The following is a 13,769-nucleotide window of genomic DNA, read 5'->3' as shown; positions in this document are numbered from 1 at the left end:
TTGAAAAAAAAGGTTAGGTACGACGAAATGAAAACTTCCTCCTTTTGAAGTTGGAGAGAGAAACTGTAGTCGTGCTAGGAATCGCATATGTTATCACACAAAATAATCTTATTTGGTACCTACTTTTCTATTATTGTTAAAATAAAGTTCCCTGTAATCGAAATTGTTTATATAAGATAATAATATATGACTTAAATGTTCAACGTTATTATTATATTTTATCACTTGTAATAATAAAAAAAACTGGGAATGATAGGATGTCTGTGTGTGTGTGTGTGAGATATAGGCTTAGATCATTAGGTGTGAGGCATGTCATTTTTTTTGTTTACAATTCATTTTATATAGAAATAAAAAAATGTGAAAAAAATCCACTATGATCTTAAAATAAGTACATGGTAAAAAATGCCATGTTTTGTCAATTTATGGGGAAATTTACGATAGAGCAATCTGTTGTTTTCAAATGTCAACACTTATTTTGACATTGACAAATAATGCAATAATAAATGTCCGAAAAGTGAATCAATTTCATCAAAACATTGTATTAATTCACAAAAAAACGTATTCTGTATTTATGTTGCTTTTTATTATTTTCCTTATACATGTAAAGCAACGGGTGTGCTTCAAATTTGATACATTTCGAGGAAATCTGCACTGAACAAAGGTAAGTGACGAAATAAAGATATGTGTTTAATTTAACACCATTATCGGTTGTAACTCCTAATCGAGTCTATCTGAGATAAGGGCAGCATATATAACGACGAGGGCCGTATAACGGCCATCGTTACGCAGCAACCTGCGATGAATTTTAATATTATTTTATGGGATTGCTTTACAATCTTGACTGGTCAAAAATGGGCTGAATTATTTGTGGAATCGCTGTTTGGTAGACTATTTGAGTGCAGAGCGTTAAAATTGGCTCTTTAAAGTCGTGAAAATGTGGTATGGTCCAAATCTGCAGAGGTCTTATAGGTATATGATGTTTGCTTCCAAGATGCCATCACTGCGGATAGATCAGAGTGATCTGAAGTGCAAGAATGGATGTGATTACTTTGGGAATCCACAGTGGCAAGGGTACTGTTCCAAATGTCACCGAGAGCAGCTGCAGCGGCAGAGAAGAGCAGGTATAGTCAATTTATAATACAGTTATTTAGCTTGTATGTCTATGCATACATTTAAGTTTATATCAATTTAATTTGCCATACTTTTAATTGACTTAATAATGCAAAAGGCAATTAAGTCTTTGTTGTTAATCTGTAATAATGAATGATAATGAATCATTAAGAGGTTGCAATAGTAATTAACAACAGAAGTTTTACTTAAACCTTCATTGAGGAACATTATATTACATATTCACATAATAATAATAAATTTTTTGGCATCATGGTTCTCTAAGACTTCAGTCGTTGAACTCAACTGTTATTTATGCAGTTATTTCAAGCAAAATAAATATTTTTGTATGAAAAATTATTTATATACTATTGATCATATTTATATTGACCCATCCGTCTGGTTGATTAGTACTATCTTTATTAGTGTGTGGTCATAGTCACAAGTGATATGATTCTAAATCAAATATTGGACATGATAAATTTTACCTGCGTCTAATGTACTAATGTAAAAATAAAACTAAATAAACAAGATAGTAAGACTTAATAGTATCTATGGAAATTTTACATATGTTTTTGCAAATATGTAATTTTATTTGTGAAAAACTTGAATCACACTCTCATTATAATAGAACCAGTACATTATATATTTTACCTTGTAATATATCCTTACTGATCAGTATGCAAAATATATATCTATTTCAACAATGATGCTGAAAGAGAATGCATTATTCACATTTAAAATTTATTGGGCATTTCATTGAAAATCTATTGTGTCGTGGTCTCATTAGGCCGCTCGGTGGTCAAGGGGTTAAGCATACAAAGGGACATAGGGACAGAGAAAGCAACTTTGTTTTATACTATGTAGTGATTCCAGTCCACTGAAATGACTATAATAAATAGTCTATTTGTAAGGTCATCACTGCCTAAGGCTGGATTGTTTACAAGACTTTATCAATTAAGGTCAAAGGGACAATCAGGAAGTAATATGAAATCAAAGTAATGTAACAATTATCAGAGCATCTTATCTATGTATCTATATTGATTACTATCTTAAGGTTAAGTTCAATTAATATTGGTTAAAATTTATCTATAAAAAAAAATATATACCGGCCGAATTGATAACCTCCTTTTTTTGAAGTCGGTTAAAAACAGTATATTGTTACCTTTAGCAATTTTCAACTGCAACTATATCAATGTATATGTATATTTTACTTTTTATTCAAGCTGCAAGTAACAGTTAACAGCATCAAAATTATTATCATTCTTTGTTTTCTAATTTAAAATTTGCATCAAAATTATTATCATTCTTTGTTTTCTAATTTAAAATTTGGCGCCAAACTGTAAGATTTATTGAAATAACGGTGGTGTTTCAGTAGAGAGAAAAAAAAACAATATTTTAAGTGCTACAACACTAAATACCTAGTGCTATTTATTTATTTTTTTCCCCAGAAAAAGCATCATCAGCAACTCTGCCAAAACCAGAACAGAAGAAACCGGAACGCAGCTTGAAGCTGTCGTCGCATTATTCATTTTCAAAATTTGAAGAGAAGAAACTTAGACAGAGTGAAACTTTGAAGAAAGCCAATCTACTTAAATTCAGCGTTTTCAAAAAGAGCAGCCAAGGTATGTCACTAACATATTACATAAATGGCATATTAAATCGAGCCATAATGATCAAAACAACTGTGGGGTTCTATTTTACTGTTTTTACACATTCCTGCTGGCTGCTGCTATGCCCTACCTTATCAAAACTCTTATAAATATATTTCTATACTAGAAGAATAAATCCATTGCGTGGACTTTAGACATAGTCTATATTCAAAATTAAGAATTTTTATTGGCGAAATTAATTCATGAATCAGCTATTATTAAATCATAAGATAATATTATAAGCTTCTCGCAAATCTTGTCTCTGTACGAGTCTTAAATGATAAGGACATATAGATTGCACCCCAATTCTGTCAGTCGATTTATCACAAATGTACAATTCTAATCTTATCATAAGGACCTAGTTCTATAATGCTGGTCTATAAATTTTCTCTATTTTCTCCATACTAGATATGGTCAAGATACTCCTCTTCTAAAAATAGTTTTAGTTTAACCGTATTTGCTTCAATATTATAATCAGTGCATATTGCCACAACAATGAACAAGTTGTACCTAAATATGGCATGAATATCTGACAATTACTTAATTAATGGAATTAGTTCTCTTAATTAATTTATTAGGAATTCAGCAAACTTGTTCAACAAAGAATTAAAAAGTTTAGGAAGGGCTCGATAAAAATGTACAATTTCACTCGAAAGTAATTTTAGTGCTCATTACAAAGACTCCCCAAAAATATCACACCAGTCATAAATATTTATCCTGAGTAGCCAATACCTAAGTAATCGAAAATCTTATTTGATATAGTATTTAAAGTTAGGACAAAGTAGAAGCAGTAGCTCCATAAAATACGCATCCCTCAACCGAAGGTCTGTACCATATTTTGACAGACGCCTTTTCGTCATAGATGACCATGAACACGCGGCGGAGAAACGGCCGCCGGAATTCAAGATTCCCGCTCTGGTCAACGAGGGGATGAAAAGAGATTTCCGGATTCGATTCTCATATCTAACACCTCAAATAGATAGGGATGCGAGAATATTTGCACATAACTTTATCATGGACGTCATCAAGTGTTCCAATGTCATGACCGTGGATGAACTTTCGGAGCGGGTCCAGAGGCAGTATCAGGTAATTGGAGATATTTATTCAGCGTGTTAAGTCTAGTTCTATGTTTATCTATTTTTCCTTGAATTATTTTACATTTTATAATTTAATGCTGTCTGTACGTATTGTTCTTGATCTCAATATTACACTGTGATATATCATATATCGTGCGTTATTGACTATTGTCCTTTGATAAGTCTCTTGTACTGAAATATGGTCAAGAGGATACTATTATTATTTAATCTGCGCACCATATTAAGTTCGAACTTTGTGGCGCACTGTTTCAGGGACTTTGCTCAAAGAATTAGCAAGAAGCATATCTATACATATAATAAATCTGTAGAAGGGTCAATTCTGTACATTGAAAATATTAAAAAAATAAATAGCAGGGGGTGTTACTGGATCGATACCAAACCCAAATATGTGATTAAAAAAATTTTTGTCTGTCTGTCTGTCTGTCTGTCTGTCTGTCTGTCTGTCTGTCTGTATGTGAAGACATCACGTGAAAACTACCGGTTCGATTTCGATGAAACTTGGTATAATTATACCTTATTATCCTGGGCGTAAAATAGGATACTTTTTATCCTGGAAAAATACGTAGAAAAAAATTAATCTTAATTTTTCAGTTTTATCCATAGACGTTGTTCCGTAGAACCGCGAACACACGTTGCGTATTATTATAGGCCTAGCCGTATTTGGGTCCAATAGATATATTTTATGTCATTTTCAGAGTTACTCAAAATGGAGAAAATATAAACCATCCACGCGACGACCGACATCCGCGCGGACGGAGTCGCGGGCGGAAGCTAGTTAATAATATGCCTATATAACAATAAGGAACATGAGTCCAATATATCATAAAAATTCCTATTTACAATTCCATGTTTTGGAAACGCTCGAGCTCCTGTGTTTGTTTATTATAGACTAGCTTCCGCCCGCGACTCCGTCCGCGCGGAACAATTAAGAAAAAAAATGGGATTTATTTTTTTTCTACGTATTTTTACGGGATAAAAAGTATCCTATTTTATGCCCAGGATAATAAGGTATAATTGTACCAAATTTCATCGAAATCGAACCGTTAGTTTTCACGTGATGCCTTCACATACAGACAGACAAAAAAATTTTTAATCACATATTTGGATTTGGTTTCGATCCAGTAATGCTAATCCTGCTATTTATTTTTTCAAGATTTTCAATGTACAGAATTGACCCTTCTACAGATTTATTTTATGTATAAATACTCATGGGAAAGTTATCAAAGTAAAGATAATGGTCATTGATTTAATTCAATTCGTTTCCCAGCGTTTCATGAAACATATGGATACATCAGCGCATTTTGCAAACGTCGACTCTGATACCAAGGAACTTCTCATGGACTTTGTCGAAAAACACTCGATGACATATTTACATGAGTGAGTATGAATTATATTACTCTCTTGCTCTTATTTCTTGAGTTAAACAGTGGTCTTTTTTAACCTCTTGTTATTTCTTCATGAATTTTTAAAAGATTAGTCCTATATTTTGTTCAACTAAATTCTAACACACAAAAAATCCTGTATTCCTAGAAGCTTAGTTTGATATGATACATTTATCTTAATAACAGTAGATATTAAAATATGTCAAATTATTTGTCTAATCACTAGGCAACTAGATAAAATGCTAATGCTTCAACTAATCTCAAGGAAAATTTAATAATTATCCGTTCCGTAAAAAATATATCAATCGAGATTTAAAATGGGGCTCAGTAATTTAGATCTATTTACTTTTGGATCTATGTCTATGTACATTTAACAGTAGCTTTGTTAAACAATATTATATTCTAGAAGCCCGCGTGATTTTAATGAACAAGAGTGTTAGTCATCCTGAAGTCATAGAAAAATATAGTCTACTTTAACAAACAATTTCCAAGTAATTAGTAAATCGAGAGTAATAAATAAAAAAGATCGCGTCATGTCAATGCGATCACGTCATGGAGAAAGGCGACGATATTTGAATTTTGCCAAATAAATTTAACTTTTGACACGTGTGCTCGGCAAACACGGTCTTTTTTACGCTTGATTTACATTAACTCATTTTGACGTGACAACGTCTTATAATTCGATAAAGCCGGCTGCACGCACGAAAAAACATGACTCATGCGGCGTTACCTCGCTCTGAGGCGTTCCGTAAGGCTTGAAGTGCGAGCGAGAGCGCGGAACTAGCGACAAAGAAGCACAATCGGCCCTAAGACGTTGTCACGTTCAACCATCGCCAGTAAACCGACTTTACAGAAACCAATTTTCAGGCTACCATCCGTAGTATTTTCGCCGAGCGGCACGGACGACGAGCGGCTCGACCGCGCGATGTCGGAGCGGATCCAACAGCTGAGCTGGGTCGGCGAGAAGCACCTCGAGTGCAAGCTCGACCGCACCAGTGCGTCGTGCCGCCAGCTGCTGTACAAGGCCATCAGTGGTGAGTGTGCAGACAGACACACACACACACACATACATACACAAACATACATAAAGAAAAAAAAAATATTTAAAACCACACATATACACAAAACAAAACAAAAAAAAAATCAAAAAATAGAAATAAAAATAGTAAGTAATTATTTTTAATCAGTGAAAAAGGGGCTACCCTTTTTAGCAACACACTGATAGTCAGTGTGTGCACTACACATACACTGACATTCACAAACACACATTCACATTCATACACCAGCAAAGCAGTCTGACAGTATGATAACGATCACGCTCACGAATTGTCGGAAACAAAACTCTGCCTATGCCTTGGGGAGAGTTTTCTTTTCAGTTTAAACAATAGGTTTTGAACATTACTATAACGAAATAAAGTGTTAATTTGAATGAATACTTTCTACTATGCCACTCGAATATTTTTAATGACCATTTATAGCTTGACCACAGTGGCTGTACCGCGCCCTAGATATGTGCGGTGAGGCGGGGACCGGGTAAGAAAGAGCACGAGTTAGAAGTTAGAAAGAAACGGAACGGTCGGTACTCTCCCCCGCCTCGCCGCGCACATACCGGCGCGGTACTGCGGTTGCGGTCAAGCTATAATACGCAATTGTGAGTCTTATTGTTAATTTTATTGGTAATTGTGTATCGCAGAGCTGCTGGGCATGGACGCGGCGCTGTCCCCGGGCGGCAAGATGTCCCGCGTGCGGCGCGCGTGCCGCCACGTGCTGGCGCTGTGCGGCGCGCCCGCCTCCGCCGACGATCTGCTGCCCGCGCTCATATTCACTGTGAGTGTGTGATGTGCCACGTGCTGGCGCTGTGCGGCGCGCCCGCCTCCGCCGACGATCTGCTGCCCGCGCTCATATTCACTGTGAGTGTGTGATGTGCCACGTGCTGGCGCTGTGCGGCGCGCCCGCCTCCGCCGACGATCTGCTGCCCGCGCTCATATTCACTGTGAGTGTGTGATGTGCCACGTGCTGGCGCTGTGCGGCGCGCCCGCCTCCGCCGACGATCTGCTGCCCGCGCTCATATTCACTGTGAGTGTGTGATGTGCCACGTGCTGGCGCTGTGCGGCGCGCCCGCCTCCGCCGACGATCTGCTGCCCGCGCTCATATTCACTGTGAGTGTGTGATGTGCCACGTGCTGGTGTTAGCGAACAGCGCCTCCAGGCCACATACCGTCCACAAACGCAGTGCCCCTCAACGCCAGTTAGCATACGCCACCCAGATGAGTGACGAACACCAACAACGTAGGTAGGCCTCCAGGACAACCTACCGTCCAGATACTCAGTGCAACTAAGACATATCTCCATATAATAGCAAAGTAGGGGCGATACCGTCCCAACGACGAATATCAACAACGATGAGTGACACAGTGCCCCTCCCTTCCCCCAACACCAGTTAGCATATGCCGCCCAGTTGAGTGACGAACATCAAAACGTAGGCCTCCAGGGCAACCTACCGTCCATACACTCAGTGCAACTCATATCTCCATATAATAGCAAAGTAGGGGCGACACCGTCCCAACGATCCACCCGCATTAATAACCCAGGCCCCGGAATCACAGACAATAGAAAATCTATTGTGTCGTGGACCGATCGGGCCGCTCGGAGCTCAATGGGTTAACGGGTGGCGCCAGCAACCTGCTGCAGAGGTCGGCCCGTCCTGGTCAGCATTCTCTACTGAGCAGGCTGTGTATGAGAGGAATCCCGCCGAATCGAACTGACGTCTTAAAAAGGTAAAATGGGATTGATGCCCGGCTAGCGCCCAAGCCCCAAAAGAAAAATGTTGCGCGTCCATACGTACGTCTACGGAATATTTATTTATATATTTTGCGTTCAATAGTCCATTTATCAAGTAAGCCGTTATGTAACCGTTGTGCCAATGTAGCCGTTAAGTAATGACCGGCCAAATTTTAAGAAATGGTTCAGAATCGATAACATTTTCGATCTAATGAAAAAAAAAACGTTTTTTTTTTTCAATTATATTTCATTCCTGTCCGCCAATAAAAAGCGAACGTGTGGACATTACAAAAGCACAATTCAGTTCAACAACCTAGATAGGTAGAAGTTAGCACACACATAAATTTGGCGATGCGCGCACGCACACAAGTGCATTGATTCTGGCGGCTCGCACGAGTGAGTTCGTTGAACTTATCGCGTGTTTACGATTTAGGAAATTTTTAAGACATTTTCAAATGAATGCTATTATTTTTTTCTTTTTTATTCGATAATAATATTTCAAATGTACCTTTGGTTTAATATCTAGATCTTAATTTTAAATTTTGGCTGGTCATTGAAAACTAACCCTGTATAGACCAATAGGAGCGGAGCAGCCAAGAAGATGCAAATGTGGAAAAAATACTCCTTTCTAAGATCTCCCGATGCGTGCGCTACGTAAACGGTAATCTTGTTCTGAATACTAATAGTTTTTTACAATTTTTTCTTCAAATGTCTGCGGGTGCAACATGGCTGCTAGAAGTTAGTATGTGATATGACAATTTGATACCTTACGAAATTTAATTAAATACTAGCTTCCGCCCGCGACTCCGTCCGCGCGGAAAAATTAAGAAAAATTACGATTTTTTTTTTCTACGTATTTTTCCGGAATAAAAAGTATCCTATTTTATGCCCAGGATAATAAGGTATAATTATACCAAGTTTCATCGAAATCGAACCGTTAGTTTTCACGTGATGCCTGAACATACAGACAGACAGACAGACAGACAAAAATTTTTTTAATCACATATTTGGGCTTGATATCGATCCAGTAACACCCCCTGTTATTTATTTTTTCAATATTTTCAATGTACAGAATTGACCCTTCTACAGATTTATTATATGTATAGATTCTCTTTACAGGTTTTAAAGGCGAATCCGCCGCGCCTAGTCAGCAACATTAACTTCGTGACGCGGTTCTGTAACGCGCAGCGCCTGATGACTGGGGAGGGAGGTTACTATTTCACTAATTTGGTGAGTTTTATATCACTACATAGTATAAAACAAAGTCGCTTTCTCTGTCCCTATTTCCCTTTGTATGCTTAAATCTTTAAAACTACGCAACGGATTTTGATGCGGCTTTTTTAATAGATAGAGTGATTCAAGAGGAAGGTTTTAGTATATAATTTATTAGGTTTTAGACAAAGCGGGCGAAGCCGCGGGCGGTAAGCTAGTTAGATTTAATATTGTTTACCTTATTATTTATTCATTTTGACAAAATTAAGTTTAATTTTAACTTGAAATGTATGTATTTTGGATTTCTAAGCATACAGTCGCAATTTTAAAGAACTATTTAAGTTACGTCAATCAAAATCCAATATGGCGGACTAGTAATTTATATGAAAATCTTGCGGGTCGTTGTAATAGGGTTTACAGCACAAAATAACTGACGAAAAATCTATCTGACATTTTAAAAGGATAAGGAAGAAAAAACTAAAATACTTTTATTAAGAAACAAATAATTAGACATGTTTTATTAACCTTTAATATTAATTTAACATTTGCAGTGTTGTGCGGTGTCCTTTATCGAAAATTTAACATCGGAATCGTTGAATATGGACAAAAAAGAGTTCGATTGCTACATGGCGATGCCCGCGTCGCTTGGCGGCAGTACTTGGGTGAGATTTTGTTTATTTTTTATATTTTTACACGAAAAATTTTTTGTCCTTTGTAGGAGTCCATTAATTAGAAACATTGACTTAAATTATAAAAATACTGTATTTTTGTCCCGTTTTATGTATAAAAACTGAATTTACTAACATTTCTTGTTTCATTGTAAGCATGTATTTCATTTCCCCTACACACATACTTTGGAAACAACCTAATTTACCACAAAAAAGTACTACATAATATATTTTAAAAATATGTAAAATAAATTATTAATAATTTATATTGCAGGCCGCCGCACTATCTCTATGTGGTGCGTCACGAGAAGCGGAAGAGCAAAAATTGCAAGTTGAAAAGTTATTACAAGAGACCAACTGCTTGAAGATAAAGGCCGACCAGTTGGCGACTAATGCTGAGACTTTTGAGGTATAAAAAAAGAGTGTGTGTACTTATGTACACGCGTTAGAAGTTACACTTCTTTGGCGTATGGAAAAAAAATACTAGAATATACAACTTGAACATAGTTATCATTTTTCATACGACCTAGAACTAACTTCATGCTGTTAAATTTAGGTGTCGGTGTGCGCGCGCATCGTAAAAATTCACTCTTACTTACTCATCATTTTTCTCCATCGCGCCAAAAGAAGTATAACTTCAATAATCATAATAATTATTATTTATTCTTCTTACTAACAATAGATGCTCTAAATTCGACCATAGATAAAAGAGTAATAATATATCCGTGTGTTACGTTTTTTTTTAATTTTATTCAATCTATACTAATACTATTATAAAGCTGAAGAGTTTGTTTGTTTGAACGCGCTAATCTCGGGAACTACTGGTCCGATTTAAAAAATTCCTTCGGTATTAGATAGCTCATTTATCGAAGAAGGCTATAGGCTATATATCATTACGGTACGACCAACATGAGCGGAGCAATACGGGTGAAACCGCGGAGCACAGGTAGTGTTGAATAAATGTGTGTAATTCTATTCCGATTACCGGTGGTTGTTTCATGAAAATGAATGTTCATAAATGCTTGTAAAAGTTTACTTGAATGAACATTAATTACGTGATTAAATTTTTTATAAGTATGTACTTGTTTTAATTGTTACTTACGAAAAAGTATCAATATAAATCACATAATTTATCTTTCTATGATAAGATGTTGATAAAAACATTATTAACACAAACCTGATACATAATTTCAGCAATTCTTACATCGCCGAAATAGCTCAGTTGGGAGAGCGTTAGACTGAAGATCTAAAGGTCCCCGGTTCAATCCCGGGTTTCGGCAAAATTACTTTTTTAAATTTTTTATTATTTTTTATGTAAGAAAATTTTATTTTATGAGTAAAATTATTTTATATTTTTGTTCACAGAAAGAAATTGCGAAAAAAGTGCAAGATGTTCTAGCTAAAACGCCCCTAGAAATCAAACCTCGGCGTGAATTGCCTCGTCTCGGCTCTTTGAAATCAACTGGTGTTTTAATCGATTTCGATATTGAAAACCAGACACAAAATCAACAACCACTAGTTGCAAATGCTCCACAAGCAAATTCAGTAGATCAAAGTACAGAGGTACAATCAAAAGTTGAACAAACATACAGTAATGGAGAACTTGCTAAGAATGTAGAACAAAATCCACCCGAATCTGTTCCTCAACAAACCAGCCAAGTTCCCATGAACATTCAAGATATACACCATTTCGAAGATGAAACTCAAAGACCACAGTCCGAAATACCTACTAAAATAAAAGATACAGAACCAATAATTACGCTCTCTCGAACACCAGACGACGGAAAATCTCCGTCAAAATCCCCGCTAAATCCGTGGGAATTAAAACAGACCAGTTCCCTCGAACTCCTTACTCCTTCCCCTCTTGGTTTCACTCCTTTCGACTCAAGATCTATAGATGAACTGTTGACCCCAGATGAATTCGGCAGCGACCAAGCTCCAGGACTCAGTAACATAAACTATGACATAGATTTATCGGACTTCAGCGGCGATAACAGCCTCGCTGATGATGTCCCGAGAGAGCCAAAAGACCCATTCAGTCCTGACCCGAAGAAACAGTACTATACCTTCGAACAGAGGGACCCCTTTAGTCCGGTTTTGGATAAATTCGATGAATTCAGCCTCGTCGATACGAAAACCAATGAAACTTCTGAGGCGTTTGAAGTTATTCATAGAGCTTCGTCAAGCAGGGATCCGTTTAGTCCGGAAATAAGAGATCCGTTCAGTCTGGAAAGGCCGCCGGGATCTATACTCGATGACAGTAATTCGCCAACATCTGCTTGTCTATTGCCATCGCCATTGCTACCACAGACAAGCAAACCCAATTAACGCTATGGTTATTAAAATCTCTAGCAAATGATAAACGAATTATTTATTGTTTAATATGAAGAATTCTGGATGAAATCTAGATGGGAAATAAATTGTATAAACTTTTGAGGGCATAACTGCTTCTTAAATAATGTAATATTTATGGGGGTCGAATTCTGTAACATTCTGTATGTAATTGAGTTTCATGGGCTATTTTTCACTCCATATAAATAACAAATATCTTTCAACTGTCTCTCACAGATCTACATTTCCATTAGTGTATACATAAATATATTCCTTATTATTATTTCGGAAGGTACAAACGTTATTATTAAATACATTGATATCTTAACTCCTTCGTAGCAGTAAATGAAAAAACCTATTTGAAATGTAAACTTTTAGAAAACTTGTTGTCTTTGTTGAAATATTGTGTGAATATTTTATGGAATAATAAAATTGTTATTTCTGAACTGTCTTATTTTATTCTAGGAGGTAGCAACGTTGACAAGTGAGCATTTTAGTATAGTTGGTTCTTTGATATGCTGTTCCTCTTGCTATTTCGGTTACAGTCCGGGCTGTCTGGCTGGCCGCAGTGGTTGCGTTTATTAGTGCGCATCTTATCTGCACAGGAAAATATCCTTAATTTAAAGTCATTTTTTAACGCGTAATTTTTAATCGTTTGCCTTTAGATAGATCCATTAGACATACATTTTTTATTGCAAGACGTTTTTTTCGTTGTTAAATAGGTGCCAGACGCAATTTTTATTTCAAAATAATTAAAATATCATCGAAATAAGTGAAATTCCATCAACATGAGTCCCAGTGAAGGATAAGTAATCACTGTGTTACTTATACTATATATAATATTCATTTTACTATTTACAGTTTTATTGCAATAATCTACCATATCGCCTCCTTTTTCCCAACGAACCTCAAATAGGACGTTAATGTAAACTTGATAAAAACCAAATATCATCAAGAAATTAAAGACTTTTTAACGGATTTTAAACGCAATTTATCCATTGTATTATTTTCCCAAGTCTTTAATTTCAAAATGTATAATACTCGCGTATAATTAAGCACTAGAAAATACAAATATCATCAAATTCATATTTATACCCAAAAGTGTAATAATTATGAAACCATCTATTAAAAATATTAGTTTACTAATTATTCAATATAAGTATTAAAAAAGGATAATATAATATAAATAATAAAGTTATTACTTACCTTTTAAGCGGACTCATGTTGATGTAATTTCACTTATTTCGATGACATTTTAGTTATTTTGAAATAAAAATTGCGTATGGCACCTATTTTACAACGAAAAAAACGTCTTGCAATAAAAAAATTTTGTCTGATGGATCTATCTAAAGGCAAAAGATTAAAAATTACGCGTTAAAAAATGACTTTAAATTAAGGATATTTTCCTGTGCAGATAAGATGCGCACTAATAAACGCAACCACTGCGGCCAGCCAGACAGCCCGGACTGTAACCGAAATAGCAAGAGAAACAGTATATCAAAAACCCAACTATACTAAAATGACTTTTTTTTTAACGTTG

The 13,769-nt window shown here is 36.0% G+C and overlaps 1 protein-coding gene and 1 non-coding gene across 2 annotated transcripts; both read left to right on the top strand.

The window, feature by feature from the left end:
- Positions 1-730: 730 nt before the first annotated feature.
- Positions 731-12,675, top strand: LOC123691250 (rab5 GDP/GTP exchange factor). The gene is made up of 10 exons (XM_045635552.1): positions 731-1,121; positions 2,559-2,732; positions 3,622-3,845; positions 5,124-5,233; positions 6,106-6,272; positions 6,932-7,065; positions 9,138-9,248; positions 9,782-9,892; positions 10,173-10,307; positions 11,264-12,675. Exons 1-10 carry the CDS (start codon positions 935-937, stop codon positions 12,224-12,226), a joined length of 2,316 nt encoding a protein of 771 aa, XP_045491508.1. The 5' UTR covers positions 731-934; the 3' UTR covers positions 12,227-12,675.
- On the top strand, positions 11,106-11,178 carry Trnaf-gaa. Its single transcript has one exon. It is a non-coding gene; the product is annotated as a tRNA-Phe (tRNA).
- Positions 12,676-13,769: the final 1,094 nt, after the last annotated feature.

Source organism: Colias croceus, chromosome 4 (assembly GCF_905220415.1).
Source record: "Colias croceus chromosome 4, ilColCroc2.1".
Classification (NCBI taxonomy): Eukaryota; Metazoa; Arthropoda; class Insecta; order Lepidoptera; family Pieridae; genus Colias; species Colias croceus.
Note: the sequence above shows the minus strand (reverse complement) of the source record. Positions and strands in the feature narration are given on the sequence as shown.